The sequence below is a fragment of the Dendrobates tinctorius genome, unplaced genomic scaffold, assembly GCF_039654945.1.
Source record: "Dendrobates tinctorius isolate UK_male_01 unplaced genomic scaffold, ASM3965494v1 ptg000211l, whole genome shotgun sequence".
Taxonomy (NCBI): Eukaryota; Metazoa; Chordata; class Amphibia; order Anura; family Dendrobatidae; genus Dendrobates; species Dendrobates tinctorius.
The window spans coordinates 30,262,593-30,287,477 of record NW_027361878.1 but is presented as its reverse complement, the minus strand read 5'-3'; the positions used below and the strand labels follow the sequence as shown (position 1 = coordinate 30,287,477).

The following is a 24,885-nucleotide window of genomic DNA, read 5'->3' as shown; positions in this document are numbered from 1 at the left end:
GGTCCGTATTACATTGTTTTTCTTACTTTATGTTTTGCATTATGGCGCTATAAGATAATTTTTCTGACTCGTATGTTTTAGTTCGATCTTATTTATACTGAAGGTGATTTTCAGATACTTTATGAAGCACTGCTTGGCGTTTTTTTCTCGTATCCCCATTATTTGTCATTTATAAACTTATGATTGAGGTTTAAAATTTTTCGTCCTTTCTTTCAGTATTTTTATGATGAAATTTACACATAATGTGCTGATGTTTGCCTATTTTCTATCTTTTGCGCTCAGTTATTTTCTCTCATTGCCGCCTTTACTCTTGAAGGATCTCTGTATGTTAGGGCTGGCGGAACGCACCAAATAATAAGAAAGTAGTAATAAGGTGCGTTCAAAGCCCGGGGTCCACCGTGCAGAGATGTTACCTGCTGGACGCTATATGGCGGTATACTAGAACACACGCGGGTTACCGTCACCCGGTGGATACAGAGGCGGACTCTGTTGCTACACAGAACCGCAATACCGCAGAATATGAATGCCGTAGCCTGTTAAGCTCACAGAGCTCGGCAGTTAGCGCTAGTGTACAGTCACAGAACTCTGCCCCAAAGACACAGGGTTAGGCCGGTTTCACATTAGCGCTTTTTCAGCGCGCGCACGGCCGGGGGTAGCTCCGCCCCCGAGCCGGCTCTCTGCCCGGCGTGCCCGCCCCTTGCTTGTAGCGCCGCCTACTAGCGGACAGCGGCGCCTGCGATCGGCGCACCCTATCTTTAGCATAGGGTGCGCAGATCGTGCGCAAGTTCCGCTTTGACCTGCGCACTTTTGACGGTGCGCCGTGCGCGCCAAAATCCGAAAAGTTTGATTTTGGCGCGCACGGCGCACCATCAAAAGTGCACAGCGCAGGTCAAAGCGCAACTAGCGCACGGCCTGCGCACCCTATGCTAAAGATAGGGTGCGCCGATCGCAGGCGCCGCTGTCCGCTAGTAGGCGGCACTACAAGCAAGGGGCGGGCACGCCGGGCAGAGAGCCGGCTCGGGGGCGGAGCTACCCCCGGCCGTGCGCGCGCTGAAAAAGCGCTAATGTGAAACCGGCCTTAGGCTAGCTTCACACTAGCATTTTGGGCCGCAGCGCACGGCCGCCGCTAAGCCCTGCCCCCTCCGGTCATCTCCGCCTAGTATCGCACACGGATGCATGCGATCTGCACACCCTATCTTTAGCATAGGGTGCGCAGACCGTGCGCTAGAATGTTGCGTGAGCTGCGCCCTTTTGACGGTGCTCCGAGCGCACCAAAATGCAACATGGTGCGTTCAGCGCACCGTCAAAAGGGCGCAGCTCACGCAAAATCCTACTAGCGCACAGTCTGCGCACCCTATGCTAAAGATAGGGTGTGCAGATCGCATGCAGCTGTGTGCGATACTAGGCAGAGATGACCGGAGGGGGCAGGGCTTATCGGCGGCCGTGCGCTGCAGCCCAAAACGCTAGCGTGAAGCTAGCCTGAGAGTCCCTCTAGACCCACTAAGCACGCGGTGTCGCACCTGCGAACACCACTAAGGTTGGTTTCACATTGGCGTTTCAGACCTGCGTCAGGCTGCACACGTCCGCCGCTAAGCTCCGCCCCCTGCCAGTTAGCTCCGCCTATGGACGCATGATGCTGCATGCGACCTGCGTCCTCTATCTTTAGCACTGGGGATGCAGGCTGTGCACAGGTATGCGTTTGCCGGCGCATGCGTCCTTTTGACGGTGCACCGAACAGCGCCAAACGCAACCTGTTGCATTTTGGTGAGCTCGGCGCACCGTCAAAAGGACGCATGCGCCGCCAAATGCATACTGCGCACGGCCTGCGTCCCCAGTGATAAAGATAGGGGTCACAGGTCGCATGCAGCGTCATGTGCCCATAGGCGGAGCTAAGTGGCAGGGGGTGGAGCTTAGGGTTCTTTCACACTTCCGTTTTTGACAGTCAAGATACGCCAATTTGGAAAAAAAACGGATCCGCCTTTTTTCTTTGCGGATCCGTTTTTTCCCCCATTGACTTTCATTATTGGCGGATCTTGACGGATTGCCGTCCGTTGCATCCGTTTTTGTGAGGATCCGCCACAATGTTGGTGTCCGTCAACATCCTCAAAGATTGCCAAACGGAGCTTGCAACGTTGCCTAATAAACGCTGGCTACTGTGGAGTGCAAAGTGTTCAGTGGCGTCCCTGGCTTTGCCTCCTACCTGCAATATCAGCCTAGGCACCAATTGGAAAGGCCGAACAACACATGCGTACCAAGGATAGGGGTTTCATAATGAGTCAGTCACCAAAGACATTCATACGTGCACACACCACACACACCGCAGGGGACATGGCTTGAGATTCCCCGTGCAGTGATGGGAACTCAACGCCTAACAATGTAGTGTCTGTATACAGCTCTCAGACACTGCGCTCACCGATTCTCTTCACAGGAGTCATCTTCTGTGAGGTAATTTTACCTCATGGCATCCCTAAAACATATTCTCCCTAACGCCATTTACAGCAAGGAGTGCTATCTGCTGGCTTTGCTGTGTAATGGCGTCACAGACAGGTTTCCTGCCCTCAGACAGTTCAACTGCCCGTCTCTGAGGCCTCACTATAGCGCACTGTGTGGTGAAAATGGCGCCGACGCCATCACATCGCTCCTTTTATACCAACAGTGGACAGAGCGTCACCCCATAGATATTCAGCGACACCTGGTGGTGGGAGGATGAATTGAAAGATATTTCACCGTGTACTACAGGACCTTCCATGACGTCAGGCCCATGTGACCAGACTCGTAGGTGGCGTCCCGGATATGGCTGGACAGTCCCTTTTTGACTGCCTGTCCCGAGCGGGACTCTTTTTTTATCCCCCGCACTGCACTGAGCCGCCCACCCCACGCAGCGCCCCCCCACAGCCTGCGATGACTTGCAAGGCTGTTGCTTCTGTCATCACAGGACCTGTGATGAGGTCACAGGAGGGGAGGAGTCAGGAGTCACATGATCAGAGGATCGGGGCTGCTGGACTCTGCTCAGCTGTGCTGGGTGTCATGATACTGGTGAGGGGAAGTTTATGTGTGGGGTCAGGAGGGGTTTACAGGGTGGATGTAGCAGACAAGTGTGTGTATGGGGTATGCACAGCGGAGCCCTGTGTGTGTGTGAGGTGTACGGAGCGGAGCCACGTGTGTGTACGAGGTGTACGGAGCGGAGCCACGTGTGAATGGAGCGGAGCAGTGTGTGTAGAGGTATACGGAGCGGAGCCACGTGTGTGTACGAGGTGTACGGAGCGGAGCCACGTGTGTGTGCGAGGTGTACGGAGCGGAGCCACGTGTGTGTACGAGGTGTACGGAGCGGAGCCACGTGTGTGTACGATGTGTACGGAGCGGAGCCACGTGTGAATGGAGCGGAGCAGTGTGTGTAGAGGTGTACGGAGCGGAGCCACTTGTGTGTACGAGGTGTACGGAGCGGAGCCACTTGTGTGTACGAGGTGTACGGAGCGGAGCCACTTGTGTGTACGAGGTGTACGGAGCGGAGCCACGTGTGAATGGAGTGGAGCCACGTGTGTGTACGAGGTGTACGGAGCGGAGCCACGTGTGAATGGAGCGGAGCAGTGTGTGTAGAGGTATACGGAGCGGAGCCACGTGTGTGTACGAGGTGTACGGAGCGGAGCCACGTGTGTGTACGAGGTGTACGGAGCGGAGCCACGTGTGTGTACGAGGTGTACGGAGCGGAGCCACGTGTGTGTACGATGTGTACGGAGCGGAGCCACGTGTGAATGGAGCGGAGCAGTGTGTAGAGGTATGCGGAGCCACGTGTGTGTACGAGGTGTACGGAGCGGAGCCACGTGTGTGTACGAGGTGTACGGAGCGGAGCCACTTGTGTGTACGAGGTGTACGGAGCGGAGCCACTTGTGTGTACGAGGTGTACGGAGCGGAGCCACGTGTGTGTACGATGTGTACGGAGCGGAGCCACGTGTGAATGGAGCGGAGCAGTGTGTAGAGGTATACGGAGCGGATCCACGTGTGTGTACGAGGTATACGGAGCGGAGCCACGTGTGTGTACGAGGTGTACGGAGCGGAGCCACTTGTGTGTACGAGGTGTACGGAGCGGAGCCACGTGTGTGTACGATGTGTACGGAGCGGAGCCACGTGTGAATGGAGCGGAGCAGTGTGTAGAGGTATACGGAGCGGAGCCACGTGTGTGTACGAGGTGTACGGAGCGGAGCCACTTGTGTGTACGAGGTGTACGGAGCGGAGCCACGTGTGAATGGAGCGGAGCAGTGTGTGTAGAGGTATACGGAGCGGAGCCACGTGTGTGTACGAGGTGTACGGAGCGGAGCCACGTGTGTGTGCGAGGTGTACGGAGCGGAGCCACTTGTGTGTACGAGGTGTACGGAGCGGAGCCACGTGTGTGTACGATGTGTACGGAGCGGAGCCACGTGTGAATGGAGCGGAGCAGTGTGTGTAGAGGTGTACGGAGCGGAGCCACTTGTGTGTACGAGGTGTACGGAGCGGAGCCACTTGTGTGTACGAGGTGTACGGAGCGGAGCCACTTGTGTGTACGAGGTGTACGGAGCGGAGCCACGTGTGAATGGAGTGGAGCCACGTGTGTGTACGAGGTGTACGGAGCGGAGCCACGTGTGAATGGAGCGGAGCAGTGTGTGTAGAGGTATACGGAGCGGAGCCACGTGTGTGTACGAGGTGTACGGAGCGGAGCCACGTGTGTGTACGAGGTGTACGGAGCGGAGCCACGTGTGTGTACGAGGTGTACGGAGCGGAGCCACGTGTGAATGGAGCGGAGCAGTGTGTAGAGGTATACGGAGCGGAGCCACGTGTGTGTACGAGGTGTACGGAGCGGAGCCACGTGTGTGTACGAGGTGTACGGAGCGGAGCCACTTGTGTGTACGAGGTGTACGGAGCGGAGCCACTTGTGTGTACGAGGTGTACGGAGCGGAGCCACGTGTGTGTACGATGTGTACGGAGCGGAGCCACGTGTGAATGGAGCGGAGCAGTGTGTAGAGGTATACGGAGCGGATCCACGTGTGTGTACGAGGTATACGGAGCGGAGCCACGTGTGTGTACGAGGTGTACGGAGCGGAGCCACTTGTGTGTACGAGGTGTACGGAGCGGAGCCACGTGTGTGTACGATGTGTACGGAGCGGAGCCACGTGTGAATGGAGCGGAGCAGTGTGTAGAGGTATACGGAGCGGAGCCACGTGTGTGTACGAGGTGTACGGAGCAGAGCCACTTGTGTGTACGAGGTGTACGGAGCGGAGCCACGTGTGAATGGAGCGGAGCAGTGTGTGTAGAGGTATACGCAGCGGAGCCACGTGTGTGTACGAGGTGTACGGAGCGGAGCCACTTGTGTGTACGAGGTGTACGGAGCGGAGCCACTTGTGTGTACGAGGTGTACGGAGCGGAGCCACGTGTGTGTACGATGTGTACGGAGCGGAGCCACGTGTGAATGGAGCGGAGCAATGTGTAGAGGTATACGGAGCGGATCCACGTGTGTGTACGAGGTATACGGAGCGGAGCCACGTGTGTGTACGAGGTGTTCGGAGCGGAGCCACTTGTGTGTACGAGGTGTACGGAGCGGAGCCACGTGTGTGTACGATGTGTACGGAGCGGAGCCACGTGTGAATGGAGCGGAGCAGTGTGTAGAGGTATACGGAGCGGAGCCACGTGTGTGTACGAGGTGTACGGAGCGGAGCCACGTGTGTGTACGAGGTGTACGGAGCGGAGCCACGTGTGAATGGAGCGGAGCCACGTGTCTGTACGAGGTATACGGAGCGGAGTCACGTGTGTGTACGATGTGTACGGAGCAAAGCCACGTGTGAATGGAGCGGAGCAGTGTGTGTAGAGGTATACGGAGCGGAGCCACGTGTGTGTACGAGGTGTACGGAGCGGAGCCACGTGTGAATGGAGCGGAGCAGTGTGTGTAGAGGTATACGGAGTGGAGTCACGTGTGTGTACGAGGTGTACGGAGCGGAGCCACGTGTGAATGGAGCGGAGCCACGTGTGTGTACGAGGTATACGGAGCGGAGTCACGTGTGTGTACGATGTGTACGGAGCGAAGCCACGTGTGAATGGAGCGGAGCAGTGTGTGTAGAGGTATACGGAGCGGAGCCACGTGTGTGTACGAGGTGTACGGAACGGAGCCACGTGTGAATGGAGCGGAGCAGTGTGTGTAGAGGTATACGGATCGGAGTCACGTGTGTACGAGGTGTACGGAGCGGAGCCACGTGTGAATGGCGCGGAGCCACGTGTGTGTACGAGGTATACGGAGCTGAGCCACATGTGTGTACGAGGTATACGGAGCGGAGCCACATGTGTGTACGAGGTATACGGAGCGGAGCAGTGTGTGTAGAGGTATACGGAGCGGAGCCACGTGTGTACGAGGTGTACGAAGCGGAGCCACGTATGAATGGAGCGGAGCCACGTGTGTGTAGAGGTATACGGAGTGGAGCCACGTGTGTGTAGAGGTATACGGAGCGGAGCCACGTGTGTGTACGAGGTGTACGGAGCGGAGCCACGTGTGTGTACGATGTGTACGGAGCGGAGCTGCGTGTGAGTATGAGGTGTATGGAGCGGAGCCTTGTGTGTAGAATGTGTACGGAGTGGAGCCACGTGTGTATGGAGTGGAGCCATGTGTGTGTACAAGGTATACGGAGCGGAGCCACGTGTGTATGAGGTGTACAGAGAGGAGCCATGTGTGTGTACGAGGTGTACAGAGCGGAGCCACGTGTGTATGGAGCGGAGCCATGTGTATGTAGAGGTACACAGAGTGGAGCCGTGTGTGTACGAGGTGTACAGAGAGGAGCCATGTGTGTGTACGAGGTGTACAGAGAGGAGCCATGTGTGTGTACGGAGCGGAGCCAAGTGTGTGTAGAGGTATACGGAGCGGAGCCACGTGTGTATACGATGTGTACGGAGCGGAGCCACGTGTGTGTACGATTGTACGGAGCGGAGCCACGTGTGTACACGATGTGTACGTAGCGGAGACACGTGTGTGTACGATGTGTACGGAGCGGAGCCACGTGTGTGTACGATGTGTACGGAGCGGAACCACGTGTGTACGGAGCAGAGCCACGTATGTGTGTACGAGGTGTATGGAGCGGAGCTGTGTGTGTGTAGGAAGTGTACGGAGCAGAGCCTTGTGTGTAGAATGTGTACGGAGCGGAGCCACGTGTGTGTACGAGGTATACGGAGCGCAGCCACGTGTGTACGAGGTATACGGAGCGGAGCCACGTGTGTGTACGATGTGTACGGAGCGGAGCCACGTGTATGGAGCGGAGCCACGTGTGTGTACGAGGTGTATGGAGTGGAGCCATGTGTGTAGAGGTATACGAAGCGGAGCCACGTACGAGGTGTATGGAGCGGAGCCACAGGTGTATGATGCGGAGCCACGTGTGTGTGTAAAAGGTGTACGGAGCGGAGCCTTGTGTGTAGAATGTGTACGGAGCGGAGCCACGTGTGTGTACGAGGTACACGGAGTGGAGCCACGTGTGTATGAGGTGTACAGAGAGGAGCCATGTGTGTGTGCGAGGTGTATGGAGCGGAGCCTTGTGTGTAGAATGTGTACGGAGCGGAGCCATGTGTGTGTACGAGGTATACGGAGCGTAGCCACGTGTGTATGAGGTGTACAGAGAGGAGCCATGTGTGTGTACGAGGTGTACGGAGCGGAGCCATGTGTGTGTACGAGGTTTATGGAGCGAGGCCATGTGTGTAGAGGTATAAAGAGTGGAGCCACGTGTGTATGAGGTATACAGAGCGGAGCCACGTGTGTATGGAGCGGAGCCATGTGTGTGTAGAGGTATACAGAGTGGAGCCACGTGTGTATGAGGTGTACAGAGAGGAGCCGTGTGTGTACGAGGTGTACAGAGAGGAACTGTGTGTGTACAAGGTGTACGGAGCGGAGCCACATGTGAATGGAGCTGAGCCATGTGTGTGTAGAGGTATAAGGAGCGGAGCCACATGTGTGTACAAGGTATACGGAGCTGAGCCACGTGTGTGTACGAGGTGTACGGAGCTGAGCTACGTATGTGTACGAGGTGTACGGAGCTGAGCTACGTATGTGTACGAGGTGTACGGAGCTGAGCCACGTGTGTGTACGAGGTGTACGGAGCTGAGCCACGTTTGTACGAGGTGTACGGAGTGGAGCCACGTGTGTGCACAAGGTGTACGGAGCGGAGCCACGTGTGTATGGAGTGGAGCCATGTGTGTAGAGGTATACGAAGCGGAGCCACATGTGTACGAGGTGTATGGAGCGGAGCCACGTGTGTGTGTAAAAGGTGTACGGAGCGGAGCCTTGTGTATAGAATGTGTACGGAGCGGAGCCACGTGTGTGTACGAGGTACACGGAGCTGAACCACGTGTGTATGAGGTGTACAGAGAGGAGCCATGTGTGTGTACGAGGTGTACGGAGCAGAGCCTTGTGTGTGTACGAGGTATACGGAGCGGAGCCACGTGTGTATGAAGTGTACAGAGAGGAGCCATGTGTGTGTACGAGGTGTACGGAGCGGAGCCATGTGTGTGTAGAGGTATACAGAGCGGAGCCACGTGTGTGTACGAGGTATACAGAGCTGAGCCACATGTATGTAGAGGTATACTGAGCTGTGCCATGTGCGTGTACGAGGTATACTGAGCGGAGCCACGTGTGTGTAGAGTTATACGGAGCGGAGCCACGTGTGTGTACGAAGTATACGGAGCGGAGCCACGTGTGTAGAGGTATACGGAGCTGAGCCACGTGTGTATGGAGTGGAGCCATGTGTGTAGAGGTATACTGAGCGGAGCCACGTGTGTGTACGAGGTATACGGAGCGGAGCCGTGTACGAGGTGTATGGAGCAGAGCCATGTGTGTACGAGGTGTACAGAGCAGAGCCACGTGTGTATGGAGTAGAGCCACGTGTGTATAGAGCTATACGGGGCGAAGCCACGTGTGTATAGAGCTATACGGGGCGAAGCCACGTGTGTACGAGGTATACGGAGCGGAGCCACGTGTGTGTACGATGTGTACGGAGCGGAGCCATGTGTGTGTACGATGTGTACGGAGCGGAGCCACATGTGTATGTGTACGGAGCGGAACCACGTGTGTACGGAGCAGAGCCACGTGTATGGAGCGGAGCTGTGTGTGTGTACGAGGTGTACGGAGCAGAGCCTTGTGTGTAGAATGTGTACGGAGCGGAGCCACGTGTGTGTACGAGGTATACGGAGCGCAGCCACGTGTGTACAAGGTATACGGAGCGCAGCCAAGTGTGTGTACGATGTGTATGGAGCGGAGCCACGTGTGTATGGAGTGGAGCCATGTGTGTGTACAAGGTATACGGAGCGGAGCCACGTGTGTATGAGGTGTACAGAGAGGAGCCATGTGTGTGTACGAGGTGTACAGAGCGGAGCCACGTGTGTATGGAGCGGAGCCATGTGTATGTAGAGGTACACAGAGTGGAGCCGTGTGTGTACGAGGTGTACAGAGAGGAGCCATGTGTGTGTACGAGGTGTACAGAGAGGAGCCATGTGTGTGTACGGAGCGGAGCCAAGTGTGTGTAGAGGTATACGGAGCGGAGCCACGTGTGTATACGATGTGTACGGAGCGGAGCCACGTGTGTGTACGATTGTACGGAGCGGAGCCACGTGTGTACACGATGTGTACGTAGCGGAGACACGTGTGTGTACGATGTGTACGGAGCGGAGCCACGTGTGTGTACGATGTGTACGGAGCGGAACCACGTGTGTACGGAGCAGAGCCACGTATGTGTGTACGAGGTGTATGGAGCGGAGCTGTGTGTGTGTAGGAAGTGTACGGAGCAGAGCCTTGTGTGTAGAATGTGTACGGAGCGGAGCCACGTGTGTGTACGAGGTATACGGAGCGCAGCCACGTGTGTACGAGGTATACGGAGCGGAGCCACGTGTGTGTACGATGTGTACGGAGCGGAGCCACGTGTATGGAGCGGAGCCACGTGTGTGTGTACGAGGTGTATGGAGTGGAGCCATGTGTGTAGAGGTATACGAAGCGGAGCCACGTACGAGGTGTATGGAGCGGAGCCACAGGTGTATGATGCGGAGCCACGTGTGTGTGTAAAAGGTGTACGGAGCGGAGCCTTGTGTGTAGAATGTGTACGGAGCGGAGCCACGTGTGTGTACGAGGTACACGGAGTGGAGCCACGTGTGTATGAGGTGTACAGAGAGGAGCCATGTGTGTGTGCGAGGTGTATGGAGCGGAGCCTTGTGTGTAGAATGTGTACGGAGCGGAGCCATGTGTGTGTACGAGGTTTATGGAGCGAGGCCATGTGTGTGTAGAGGTATACAGAGTGGAGCCACGTGTGTATGAGGTATACAGAGCGGAGCCACGTGTGTATGGAGCGGAGCCATGTGTGTGTAGAGGTATACAGAGTGGAGCCACGTGTGTATGAGGTGTACAGAGAGGAGCCGTGTGTGTACGAGGTGTACAGAGAGGAGCCGTGTGTGTACAAGGTGTACGGAGCGGAGCCACATGTGAATGGAGCTGAGCCATGTGTGTGTAGAGGTATACGGAGCGGAGCCACATGTGTGTACAAGGTATACGGAGCTGAGCCACGTGTGTGTACGAGGTGTACGGAGCTGAGCTACGTATGTGTACGAGGTGTACGGAGCTGAGCCACGTGTGTACGAGGTGTACGGAGCTGAGCCACGTTTGTACGAGGTGTACGGAGTGGAGCCACGTGTGTGCACAAGGTGTACGGAGCGGAGCCACGTGTGTATGGAGTGGAGCCATGTGTGTAGAGGTATACGAAGCGGAGCCACATGTGTACGAGGTGTATGGAGCGGAGCCACGTGTGTGTGTAAAAGGTGTACGGAGCGGAGCCTTGTGTATAGAATGTGTACGGAGCGGAGCCACGTGTGTGTACGAGGTACACGGAGCTGAACCACGTGTGTATGAGGTGTATGGAGAGGAGCCATGTGTGTGTACGAGGTGTACAGAGCAGAGCCTTGTGTGTGTACGAGGTATACGGAGCGGAGCCACGTGTGTATGAAGTGTACAGAGAGGAGCCATGTGTGTGTACGAGGTGTACGGAGCGGAGCCATGTGTGTGTAGAGGTATACAGAGCGGAGCCACGTGTGTGTACGAGGTATACAGAGCGGAGCCACATGTATGTAGAGGTATACTGAGCTGTGCCACGTGCGTGTACGAGGTATACTGAGCGGAGCCACGTGTGTGTAGAGTTATACGGAGCGGAGCCACGTGTGTGTACGAAGTATACGGAGCGGAGCCACGTGTGTAGAGGTATACGGAGCTGAGCCACGTGTGTATGGAGTGGAGCCATGTGTGTAGAGGTATACTGAGCGGAGCCACGTGTGTGTACGAGGTATACGGAGCGGAGCCGTGTACGAGGTGTATGGAGCAGAGCCATGTGTGTACGAGGTGTACAGAGCAGAGCCACGTGTGTATGGAGTAGAGCCACGTGTGTATAGAGCTATACGGGGCGAAGCCACGTGTGTACGAGGTATACGGGGCGAAGCCACGTGTGTACGAGGTATACGGAGCGGAGCCACGTGTGTGTACGATGTGTACGGAGCGGAGCCACGTGTGTGTACGATGTGTACGGAGCGGAGCCATGTGTATAATGTGTACGGAGCGGAACCACGTGTGTACGGAGCAGAGCCACGTGTATGGAGCGGAGCTGTGTGTGTGTACGAGGTGTACGGAGCAGAGCCATGTGTGTACGAGGTGTACAGAGCAGAGCCACGTGTGTATGGAGTAGAGCCACGTGTGTATAGAGCTATACGGGGCGAAGCCACGTGTGTACGAGGTATACGGGGCGAAGCCACGTGTGTACGAGGTATACGGAGCGGAGCCACGTGTGTGTACGATGTGTACGGAGCGGAGCCACGTGTGTGTACGATGTGTACGGAGCGGAGCCACGTGTGTGTACGATGTGTACGGAGCGGAGCCATGTGTATAATGTGTACGGAGCGGAACCACGTGTGTACGGAGCAGAGCCACGTGTATGGAGCGGAGCTGTGTGTGTGTACGAGGTGTACGGAGCAGAGCCTTGTGTGTAGAATGTGTACGGAGCGGAGCCACGTGTGTGTACGAGGTATACGGAGCGCAGCCACGTGTGTACAAGGTATACGGAGCGCAGCCACGTGTGTGTACGATGTGTACGGAGCGGAGCCACGTGTATGGAGCGGAGCCACGTGTGTGTGTACGAGGTGTATGGAGTGGAGCCATGTGTGTAGAGGTATACGAAGCGGAGCCACGTACGAGGTGTATGGAGCGGAGCCACAGGTGTATGATGCGGAGCCACGTGTGTGTGTAAAAGGTGTACGGAGCGGAGCCTTGTGTGTAGAATGTGTACGGAGCGGAGCCACGTGTGTGTACGAGGTACACGGAGCGTAGCCACGTGTGTATGAGGTGTACAGAGAGGAGCCATGTGTGTGTACGAGGTGTACGGAGCGGAGCCTTGTGTGTAGAATGTGTACGGAGCGGAGCCATGTGTGTATGAGGTGTACGGAGCGGAGCCATGTGTGTGTACGAGGTTTATGGAGCAAGGCCATGTGTGTGTAGAGGTATACAGAGCGGAGCCACGTGTGTATGAGGTATACAGAGCGGAGCCACGTGTGTATGGAGCGGAGCCATGTGTGTGTAGAGGTATACAGAGTGGAGCCACGTGTGTATGAGGTGTACAGAGAGGAGCCATGTGTGTGTACGAGGTACAGAGAGGAGCCGTGTGTGTACAAGGTGTACGGAGCGGAGCCACATGTGAATGGAGCTGAGCCATGTGTGTGTAGAGGTATACGGAACGGAGCCACATGTGTACAAGGTGTACAGAGCTGAGCCACGTGTGTGTACGAAGTGTACGGAGCTGAGCCACATGTGTGTACGAGGTGTACGGAGCTGAGCCACGTGTGTGTACGAAGCTGAGCCACGTGTGTGTACGAGGTGTACTGAGCTGAGCCACGTGTGTACGAGGTGTACGGAGCTGAGCCACGTTTGTACGAGGTGTGCGGAGTGGAGCCACGTGTGTGCACAAGGTGTACGGAGCGGAGCCACATGTGTATGGAGTGGAGCCATGTGTGTAGAGGTATACGAAGCGGAGCCACGTGTGTACGAGGTGTATGGAGCGGAGCCACGTGTGTGTGAGCCACGAGTGTACAGAGCGGAGCCTTGTGTATAGAATGTGTACGGAGCGGAGCCACGTGTGTGTACGAGGTACACGGAGCTGAAGCACGTGTGTATGAGGTGTACAGAGAGGAGCCATGTGTGTGTACGGAGCGGAGCCTTGTGTGTGTACGAGGTATACGGAGCGGAGCCACATGTGTATGAGGTGTACAGAGAGGAGCCATGTGTGTGTACGAGGTGTACGGAGCGGAGCCATGTGTGTGTAGAGGTATACAGAGCGCAGCCACGTGTGTGTATGAGGTATACAGAGCAGAGCCACGTGTGTGTACGAGGTATACAGAGCGGAGCCACGTGTGTGTGGAGGTATACTGAGCTGTGCCACGTGTGTGTACGAGGTATACGGAGCGGAGCCGTGTGTACGAGGTGTATGGAGCAGAGCCATGTGTGTACGAGGTGTACAGAGCAGAGCCACGTGTGTATGGAGTGGAGCCACGTGTGTATAGAGCTATACGGGGCGAAGCCACGTGTGTACGAGGTATACAGAGCGGAGCCACGTGTGTGTACGAGGTATACAGAGCGGAGCCACGTGTGTGTACGAGGTTTACAGAGCGGAGGCACGTGTGTGTAGCGGTATACAGAGCAGAGCCACGTGTGTGTAGCGGTATACAGAGCAGAGCCACGTGTGTGTAGAGGTATACAGAGCGGAGCCACGTGTGTGTAGAGGTATACAGAGCGGAGCCACATACGTGTAGAGGTACATGGAGCGGAGCCACATGTGTGTACGAGGTATACGGAGCAGAGCCACCTGTGTGTGCGAGGTATATGGAGCGGAGCTACGTGTGTATGAGGTGTGCGGAGCCGTGTGTGTGTACGAGGTGTATAGAGCGGAGCCGTGTGTGTATGAGGTGTACGGAGCAGAGCCACGTGTGTAGAGGTATATGGAGTGGAGCCACGTGTGTGTACGAGGTATACGGAGCAGAGCCACGTGTGTAGAGGTATATGGAGTGGAGCCACGTGTGTGTACGAGGTATACGGAGCTGAGCCACATGTGTGTACGGAGCGGAGCCACGTGTGTGTGTAGAGGTATACAGAGCGGGGCCATGTGTGTGTGTAGAGGTATACAGAGCGGAGCCACGTGTGTGTACGAGGTATACGGAGTGGAGCCACGTGTGTGTGCAAGGTATACGGAGCGGAGCCACATGTGTATGAGGTTATGGAACGGAGCCACGTGTGTGTGTACGAGGTGTATGGAGCAGAGCCGTATGTATGTACGAGGTGTACGGAGCGGAGCCACGTGTGTATGGAACAGAGCCGTGTGTGTACGAGGTATACGGAGCAGAGCCACGTGTGTATGAGGTGTACGGAGAGTAGCCGTGTGTGTGTACGAGGTGTATAGAGCGGAGCCGTGTATGTGTACGAGGTGTACGGAGCGGAGCCACATGTGTATGGAGTGGAGCCATGTGTGTGTGTAGAGGTATACAGAGCGGAGTCACGTGTGTATAGAGGTATACAGAGCGGAGTCACGTGTGTGTACGAGGTATACGGAGCGGAGCCGTGTGTGTGTACGATGTGTATGGAGCAGAGCCGTGTGTGTACGAGGTGTATAGAGCAGAGCTGTGTGTGTACGAGGTGTGCGGAGCAGAGCCACGTGTGTATGGAGCGGAGCCACGTGTGTATAGAGCTATACGGAGCGAAGCCATGTGTATAGAGGTATACAGAGCGGAGCCACGTGTGTGTACGAGGTATACGGAGTGGAGCCACGTGTGTACGGAGCTGAGCCGTGTGTGTTCGAGGTGTACGGAGCAGAGTCAAGTGTGTGTAGAGGTAGACGGAGCGGAGCCACGAATGTGTACCAGGTATACGGAGCGGAGCCACGTGTGTGTTCGAGGTATACGGAGCGGAGCCACGTGTGTACGGAGCAGAGCCACGTGTGTAGAGGTATACGGAGTGTAGCCACATGTGTGTAGTATACGGAGCGGAGCCATGTGTGTGTATGAGGTATACGGAGCGGAGTCACGTGTGTATGACGTGTACGGAGCTGAGCCGCGTGTGTGTACGAGGTGTACGGAGCTGAGCCGTGTGTGTGTACGAGGTGTACGGAGCGGAGCCACGTGTGTGTAGAGGTATACGGAGCGGAGCCACGTGTGTGTACGAGGTGTACGGAGCGGAGCCGCGTGTGTGTACGAGGTGTGCGGAGCCACATGTGTGTACGAGGTGTACGGAGCGGAGCCACGTGTGTGTACGAGGTGTACGGAGCGGAGCCGCGTGTGTGTACGAGGTGTACGGAGCGGAGCCGCGTGTGTGTACGAGGTGTACGGAGCGGAGCCGCGTGTGTGTACGAGGTGTACGGAGCGGAGCCGCGTGTGTGTACGAGGTGTACGGAGCGGAGCCGTGTGTGTGTACGAGGTGTACGGAGCAGAGCCGCGTGTGTGTACGAGGTGTACGGAGCGGAGCCGCGTGTGTGTACGAGGTGTACGGAGCGGAGCCGCGTGTGTATGAGGTGTACAGAGCGGAGCCGTGTGTGAGCGGAGCTGTTTGTGTCCAAGGTGTATGGAACGAAGCGCTGTGTGTACAAGGTGTATGGAGCTGAGCCGTGTGTTTACGGAGCAGAGCCATGTGTGTACGGGGTGGAGCCACGTGTGTACGAGGTGTATGGAGCAAAGCCGCATGTGTACAAGGTTTACGGAGTGGAGCCATGTGTGTACAAGGTGTACAGAGCGTGGCCGCATGTGTACGAGGTTTACGGAGTGGAGCCATGTGATGTGTGAACTGAGTGGAACTGTGTGTGTGCGAGGTGTACGGAGCGGAGACGTGTGTGTACGAGACATACAAAGCGGAGCCATGCGTGTACAAGGTGTATGGTGGGGAGCATTCATACCTCTCAACCGTCCCGGATCCAGCTGGACAGTCCCGATTTTGAGAGAGAGTCTTTCCCGGCCAGGAGCTTACTTTTCCTGCAGACACAGGAGTACATGGCGGAGCCCCGAGGAGCACTTTAAAATTCGCACGTGACGTTCCACCAGAAGTGACGTGCTAGAAGCTGAACGGAAATTAGGTAATTTCGAGAGGAGATTGTGACGGAACCATGGAGGCACTTCAGGGAATGATTCAGATCCATCACCGTGTCCTCCTCCGACAGCGCGGACAGTGGGATCGCCTTGGAATCGGAGATGCCGGCCATGTGAGCGGATCATGATATGTCCTGAACCGGGAGGCTCAGTTGGGCATTACAATGGGAGCCGGGCTGCTATAGTATCTTTATAGAATCTTTCTCTCTCTCTCTGTTCTTTCTTTCTTTTTCTTCTTTTTCTCTCTCTCTGTTCTTTCTTTCGCTCTGTTCTTTCTTTCCCCTCTTATTCTCTGTTCTTTCTTGTTCTCTCTGTTCTTTCTTGTTCTCTCTGTTCTTTCTTGTTCTCTCTGTTCTTTCTTTTTCTCTCTGTTCTTTCTTTTTCTCTTTCTGTTCTTTCTTTCTTTCTTTCTCTCTTTCCCCTCTTTCTTTATCTGGGAGTGGTTGGGGCATGGACATGGGTGTGACTAGTGAAATGAGTGTGATCGGGGCGTGGCCTAAAATTTGCCACGGCGCGCCTCAACCTCTGTCCCTCTTTCCCTTCTTCAAAAGTTGTGAGGTATGGTCAAACCGCAGGGGAAAACCGCAGGCTAATCCGCAAATAAACCGCAGGTCTTTTGACCTGCGGATTTTGCAAAATCCGCGCTGATAATTCCGCAGCAGAATCCGCAACGTGTGCACGCACCCTTAGGGCTTGTGCTGATGCTGTATTATCGGTCCGAGTTCGATCCGTAAGAAAAAACCATTGGATTTCACTCGGACCAATGTTAATGTATGGAGCCCTGCATATGTTAAATATTTTCCTCAGACAGATGAGGCCAGTCTGAGGAAACCATTGCTGCATGTCCAAGTTTGATCTATTATTCCGATCACATTCGGTCAGGCAATTCAATGAGTGCGTGGAAAACATCAGACTGCACTCTGATGACAGTGGGGAAGATCTTGTTATCCATTTTTTCCTCAGTGTTCTCGGATTCTCTCATCCTAGAGTATCGGACCACACTTTGCCGACACTCGGATCAGAGCTTGATCCGAGTTTTAGTTGTATAATTGTGCTGAAAAAGAGAATGGACAGCACCTCCAAAGATTATACATTGATCTAATGCCGCTAGGCAAAAATATACAGTGTGTGTTTGCTTATTATACTACAGTTGTGCTCAAAAGTTTACATACCCCGGCAAAATGTTTGCTTTATTGACCTTTTTCCAGGAGGTTTCTTATGTGCAAGCTGCCTTTAAAATGGATGACCGTAGATCTGGCCTTATAAACTTAGGTAAAAGTTCAACATAAAATCCTATTCTATGGGTCACTTGTGAGAATGACAATTATTCCAGGCTGGAATCTCGTGACATTATAAGACTTCACTTTCGTAGCATTCATACGATGGCCGCCTTCAAATTATTATAGTTACCAAAAATGCAAAAAGTGATGAGGACGAGAGAAGGGTTTAATGCAACAGTTTAAATAATAATAATAATCCCCATATTTTGAGAGCTATCATTTTTCCATATTTCAGCCCACAGAGTTATGTGACAGCTTGTTTTTTTGCGGACTAGTTGACGTTTTTATTGGTACCATTTTTAATCACATGACTTTTTTGATCGCTTTCTATTCCGATTTTTGTAGCGACAGAATGAACAAAAACCATCAATTCAGGAATTGTCCACCCCCCCATTCTGGGTGTGGTAAAATTGATAAGACAGCTATATTCTTCAGGTTAGTACAATTACAGCAATACCCCATTTATATAATTTTTTATGTTTTGGCGATGTTACACAAAAACTTTTATAGAAAAGAAAAATGTTTTTTATTCTGAGAGCTATAACTTTTTTATTTTCTGCTGATGTAGCCGTATGACAGCTTGTTTTTTGTGGGATAAGATCACGTTTTCATTGGTACCAATTTTATTTATATTTGTTTTTTTTTCATTGATGTTTATTCCACTTTTTCCAAGCAGTATGATGATAATGCATAGTTTTCTAATTTTTTTTTGTTTGTTTTTTTTATGGCGTTCATTGAAGGGATTAACTAGTGTGACACTTTTATAGATTGGGTTCTTCTGGACACGGCGATACCAAACATAAACTTTATTATTTAATTTTTTTCTACGTAAAAATGTGTATTTGTGTAATATTATTATTATTATTTTGTAATTTTTTTTTTGCTTATTTTTCCTTTTTTTAACTGTTTTCTTACTTTTTTACTTAGTCCCTTTATGGGACTTTCACTTTTTTACTTTGATTGCAGGGATAACACATGGCAGTACACCAGCATTGCAGTGCATTACACCTATACTGAAAGCTTCTGACACCAAGCTGTGAGCGTGGTCTTAAGGTACGGTCACACTTAGCGATGTACCAGCGATCCCGACCAGTGATATGACGCAGTCAGGATCGCTGGTACATCGCTAAGTGGTCGCTAGTGAGCTGCCACACAGGCAGATCTCACCAGCGACAGCGCTGGGGACCGGGGTCGCTACTTACCTGTCACACCAGGCGATCCTGCGTCCTCCCGCCCGGCTCCACGCTCGTCTCTCCACAGGAAGTGCCGCAGGAAGCTGACGACGAGAAGCAGTCCTGGACGTTCTCGCGCGATCAGCGATAACCAGCGGGGGAGCGGTCGGAGGTAAGTATCAGACACAGCGATATCGCTAGCAATATCGCTATAACGTCACAAGTTATAGTGATATTGCTAGCGATATCGCTTAGTGTGACAGTACCTTTAGAAGCATTCCGTAGCTTGGTGTCCCGGGGGTCGTCATTATCACCCCTAATCACCATGACAACGATCAAGGCCCCGTGATGGGGTCGCAGGGGCACCAATCTGAAGGAGAGGGAGCTCCCATCACTTTGCTTTCCTCCTGAATGTTGCGAACACACTTGATAGCAGCATTTAGGGGGTTTAGAGCCAGGGGCGGCCACTGGCAGCGCTGAGCTGCTGCACTGATCGGGCAGGAGGTGTTGATATTTCATGCTGTGATCGGTCAGTCAGAACTGACACCCAGCCATGAAGGACCTATCTCCATTACTGGACGTTAAGGGGTTGAGGAAAAGGTCTTTGGCCTTTTAAGCAATATCAGTAAAATGTTATAAGATGCAGAAAATGCAGCCAGGAGTCCAGCAGCCTGTAGGATGAGCTGGAGGGGCTGTGTCAGGTGAGGGGGCTTCCTCTCAGGTAGATGAGTCAGGAAGGAGGGGGAGCTGTCAGGAGTGATATCTACACAGGCAGTGCAGGTCTCAGCCTGTGACAGAGCGGAGTCTGCTCATATACAAAATGGAGCTGAGGGGAATCTCCCCTGCTGTGGGTCATAATTGTTTTCTAGTTCAGGCTGAGAGATTTCACACAGGACAGGATCCTATCTGGGAAATGACAAGTTCTCTTTCAGCAGCAGGAGCGGCCTCTCTGCGCTGTTACACTGGGAACATGGAGCCAGGAACACAAGATGTCCGTTTATATTTGAACAGGGACATGTGACATTGGCAGCCAATCACAGAAGACCTTGTCTCATGGCGTTGTGGATGGTTTCTGTGTCCTGATTGGCTGCCTTGAATCTACACACGTTATTACAGAAAAACAAAACACTTCACTGCTTCTGGAGCGCCCCGCAGGGCCAGGGATACTCGGTATCGGGCCGCTCAGGCTCTTTAAAGGGGGATGTGTCACGGTGGAGGTAATGACCCGGTCCGTGGCCCTGGGTGTCCAGTGAAGATGGAAGTTCAATGAGGGGGAAGATGGTAGGATAAAATGATAGGGAAAGGGGACTCATGACGCCACCCGTGGTACTCGGCTAGGGTAGCCGACGCCGCAAGGCACGTCCTCTGGAATGGTGGTACGGCAGCAGAGATGGTATAGCTCTCCACGGGCATTATTAAGTTTACACTTATTTATATTTTTGTTAATTCTCTGAGTGTATGGAAAAAGCCATCCAGTTAGTGCGCGCCTCCAGACTGTGGGACACACAGCACTGACAACCGCTGATCAAAATGCACTCGGTATTCTTCCCTGCCAATAGGGAGAATGGCGGTGTGATGCTGCTGTGTGGGATCGCGGGCGCCAGGCTGTATTACAAGAGATGGCTTCCTCAGTTCGGGCATGCGCCGTTATGTCTGGAGATGGCCGAGGTAATTCACTCAGAGAATTCGTTAATTATGTTAATTCTATTAAATTTGTGCAATTACACTGAAGGGCCTGTCACACTAAGAGATATCGCTAGCAATATCGCTATAACTTGTGACGTTATAGCAATATTGCTAGCGATATCGCTGTGTCTGATACTTACCTCCGACCGCTCCCCCGCTGGTTATCGCTGATCGCGCGAGAACGTCCAGGACTGTTTCTCCTCGTCAGCTTCCTGCGGCGCTTCCTGCTGTGACGACGAGCGACGCGTGGAGCCGGGCGGGAGGACGCAGGATCGCCTGGTGTGACAGGTAAGTAGCGACCCCCGTCCCCAGCTGCCTATGTGGCAGCTCACTAGCGACCACTTAGCGATGTACCAGCGATCCTGACCGCGTCATATCGCTGGTCGGGATCGCTGGTACATCGCTAAGTGTGACAGTACCCTTATACTTAGCACTTCTGCTTAGCACTTGCAATATGTCACTGAATAAATTTGGGTTTGGCAAATAGTAGAGTAACACAGGTGGACTAGAATATGGACGCTGGGCTATATTATAGAAAATGCACATTGCGGTTTGAGCATGCGTGATGGAATTTTGAGATAGCAGACGTCATTGGCCTAAAAAACCTCCGATTAGACAATTTATTTTCCTTTTTTCTGACGCATGTGCAATTACAGCTATGGACGCGGAGAACACACAGTGCTGTCTGTGCCAGCGTCATATCACTTAGTGACGGCTGACGTCAGTGGTCCTGAATTATCCTATTGGATGAGGAATATTTCTTCTTTTTACGCGTGCGCAACTATACTTAGCAAATATTAACGTCATGGCAGGAAATTTTCTTATTGGTTGAGTTTAGTATTTATACATACACTCAAATCAATGCAGGACACTCCCCCGGAAGAACCTGGGCGAAACGCGCGCGTCAGGGAAAGGAAGTGAGCGGGTCTCTTGACAGCGGCACCTCATATTCCCAATATCAGGCCAAAGGTAAAAAATCTATATGGCACACTCGTGTTTCTTTAGATAAATCTATGTATTTTATGCCCAACACCTCAGGAAATAATGGCTATTGTATAATTGATTGACATTGGGTGTATTCAATAGAGAAAAAGTGTTGTGGTTAACACGTATATAAAGTGAGATGCTAAAATTCCCTTTGCTGAGCTGCTTAAAAGTGGATTTCACATTTCCTTTAGATGTTTTACTGTATATGTGGAGTAATATTGCCACCTTATGGATTTACAGCAAAGTACAGTTAATAATTTCATTTGGAAATCTTTTCTCTGATGAAATCTATATAGCACTTGGCACTTAATTTTGTTATGAGAATGTTTCTGATAATAATTATATCATATTTGCACTTTGTAATCTATATTTGGCTATTCCACTATGTGATTATACAAATTTAGTTATTGTGTTAATCCCATGATCATTTGAGAACCCATAAAAACTTCTGTTTTCAGTACCTTTTCCTGTAAAAAAGATTTCTTAGAAAAATATTTTATTTTAACAAGTACAGTAATTAATATATATCTAATATATAAAGCTCAAGTGTGTGTATGTATGTATGTATGTGTGTATGTCCGGGATTGGCATCCACACGGTTGCAGCTACAGCCACAAAATTTGGCACAGTCACACGTCTGGACCCCGAGAGTGTCCTAGGCTATGTTGTGAGGCGAAATTCTAACCCCGCGCGTTCCAATTCACCAAACAATTTTGCCCCTAACTACATAATGGGGAAAAAGTGTGTGTATCAAGCCCCGCCCCTCATTATGATGTCACAATGGTTGCCATGGCGACGCTGATGTCGTCATATGTTGCAAGCCCCGCCTATGACTATGGGATGGAGGATGTGTGATGGGTGTATGGGCACTGGACTATGGGATGGAGGATATGTATGACGGGTATACGGGCACGGGACTATGGGATGGCGGATATGTATGATGGGTATATGGGCACGGGACTATGGGATGGAGGATGTGTGATGGGTATATGGGCACTCGACTATGGGATCGTGGATATGTATGATGGGTATATGGGCACGGGACTATGGGATGGAGGATAATTATAATTTGCTATAACTAACCACAGTTAGTTACTATGCCCAGGCAGCTCTGGGCTCTTCAGCTAGTATATATATATATATATATATATATATATATATATATATATATATCTAATACTAGCTGAAGAGCCCGGCGCTGCCCGGGCATAGTAACTAACTGTGGTTAGTTATAGCAAATTATAATCATCCTCCATCCCATAGTCCCGTGCCCATATACCCATCATACATATCCACGATCCCATAGGCCCGTGCCCATATACCCATCATACATATCCTCCATCCCATAGTCGAGTGCCCATATACCCATCATACATCCTCCATCCCATAGTCCCATGCCCATATACCCATCACACATCCTCCATCCCATAGTCCCATGCCCATATACCCATCATACATATTCGCCGTCCCGTGCCCATATACCCATCACACATCCTTCATCTCATAGTCCCATGCCCATATACCCATCATACATATCCTTCATCCCATACTTCCGTGCCCATATACCCATCATACATATCCGCCATCCCATAGTCCCGTGCCCATATACCCGTCATACATATCCACCATCCCATAGTCCAGTGCCCATATACCCATCACATATCCTCCATCCCATAGTCCCGTGCCCATATACCCGTCATACATATCCTCCATCCCATAGTCCAGTGCCCATATACCCATCACACATCCTCCATCCCATAGTCAACCATTATGACATCATAATGAGCGGCGGGGCTTGCAACCTATGATGACATCAGCGTCGCCATGGCAACCATTATGACATCATAATGAGGGGCGGGGCTTGATACACACTTTTTCCCCATTATGTAGATAGGGGCAAAATTGTTTGATGAATTGGAACGCGCGGGGTTAAAATTTCGCCTCACAATGTGGCCTAGGACACTCTCGGGGTCCAGACGTGTGACTGTGCCAAATTTTGTGGCTGTAGCTGCGACGGTGCGGATGCCAATCCCGGACATACACACACACATACATACATACACACATACTGTACATACATACACACCCACATTGAGCTTTATATATTAGATATAAGTGTCACTTCAAATTATTTTTTTTTTGATCTTGATAATGAGATACTTTTGCAAAAAATAGGTGGTCAATGTCATAAGTATTCAGACCCTTTGCTCAGACACTCATGTTTAAGTCACATGCGGTCCATTTCCTTGTGATCCTCCTTGAGATGGTTCTACGCCTTCATTGGAGTCCAGCTGTGTTTAATTAAACTGATGTGACTTGATTTATAAAGGGACACACCTGTCTATATAAGAGCTCACAGTGCATGTCAGACCAAATGAGAATCATGAGGTCAAAGGAATGGGCCAATGAGCTCAGAGACAGAATTGTGGCAAGGCACAGATCTGGCCAAGGTTACAAAAGAATTTCTGCAGTACTCAAGGTTCCTAAGAGCACCGTGGCCTCCATAATCCTTAAATGGAAGAAGTTTGGGACCAGCAGAAGTCTTCCTAGACCTGGCCGCCAAGCCAAACTGAGCAATCGTGGGAGAAGAGCCTTGGGGAGAGAGGTAAAGAAGAACCCCAAGATTACTGTGGCTGAGCACCACAGATGCAGTAGGGAGATGGGAGAAACTTCCACAAAGTGAACTATCACTGCAGCCGTCCTCCAGTCAGGCCTTTATATCAGAGTGGCCCGACAGAAGCCTCTCCTCAGTGCAAGACATATGAAAGCCCGCATAGCGTTTGCGACAGAGACAGAGGCCCCTGATCATGTGACCCCTGACTCCTCCCCTTCTGTGACCTCATCACAGATCCTGTGCGCACAGAGCAGCCAATCAAAGAATGGAGCTGCACAGCCAATGAGCATCTGCAGCTCCACGGTCCACGACAAGGGTAGTCCCGCCCCTGCTCTATTATCTATATACAGTGGGGCAAAAAAGTATTTAGTCAGTCAGCAATAGTGCAAGTTCCACCACTTAAAAAGATGAGAGGCGTCTGTAATTTACATCATAGGTAGACCTCAACTATGGGAGACAAACTGAGAAAAAAAATCCAGAAAATCACATTGTCTGTTTTTTTTTTCATTTTATTTGCATATTATGGTGGAAAATAACTATTTGGTCAGAAACAAGCAATCAAGATTTCTGGCTCTCACAGACCTGTAACTTCTTCTTTAAGAGTCTCCTCTTTCCTCCACTCATTACCTGTAGTAATGGCACCTGTTTAAACTTGTTATCAGTATAAAAAGACACCTGTGCACACCCTTAAACAGTCTGACTCCAAACTCCACTATGGTGAAGACCAAAGAGCTGTCAAAGGACACCAGAAACAAAATTGTAGCCCTGCACCAGGCTGGGAAGACTGAATCTGCAATAGCCAACCAGCTTGGAGTGAAGAAATCAACTGTGGGAGCAATAATTAGAAAATGGAAGACATACAAGACCACTGATAATCTCCCTCGATCTGGTGCTCCACGCAAAATCCCACCCCGTGGGGTCAGAATGATCACAAGAACGGTGAGCAAAAATCCCAAAACCACGCGGGGGGACCTAGTGAATGAACTGCAGAGAGCTGGGACCA

The 24,885-nt window shown here is 52.2% G+C and overlaps 1 protein-coding gene and 1 long non-coding RNA gene across 2 annotated transcripts in view; both read left to right on the top strand.

Annotated features, from left to right (window-relative positions):
- The first annotated feature begins 2,762 nt into the window (after positions 1-2,762).
- The window catches only part of LOC141058427 (acylphosphatase-2-like), a 95,982-nt gene continuing 73,859 nt past the window's right edge, over positions 2,763-24,885 (top strand). Inside the window, exon 1 of the mRNA XM_073554678.1 lies at positions 2,763-3,036. Within this exon, the coding sequence (XP_073410779.1) occupies positions 2,794-3,036 (243 nt within the window). The 5' untranslated portion in view covers positions 2,763-2,793. The remainder of the gene's footprint in view (positions 3,037-24,885) is intronic.
- LOC141058428 (uncharacterized) lies at positions 3,047-21,800 on the top strand. Its single transcript, XR_012222166.1, has 3 exons — positions 3,047-16,130; positions 17,769-17,858; positions 21,149-21,800. It is a non-coding gene; the product is annotated as an uncharacterized lncRNA (long non-coding RNA).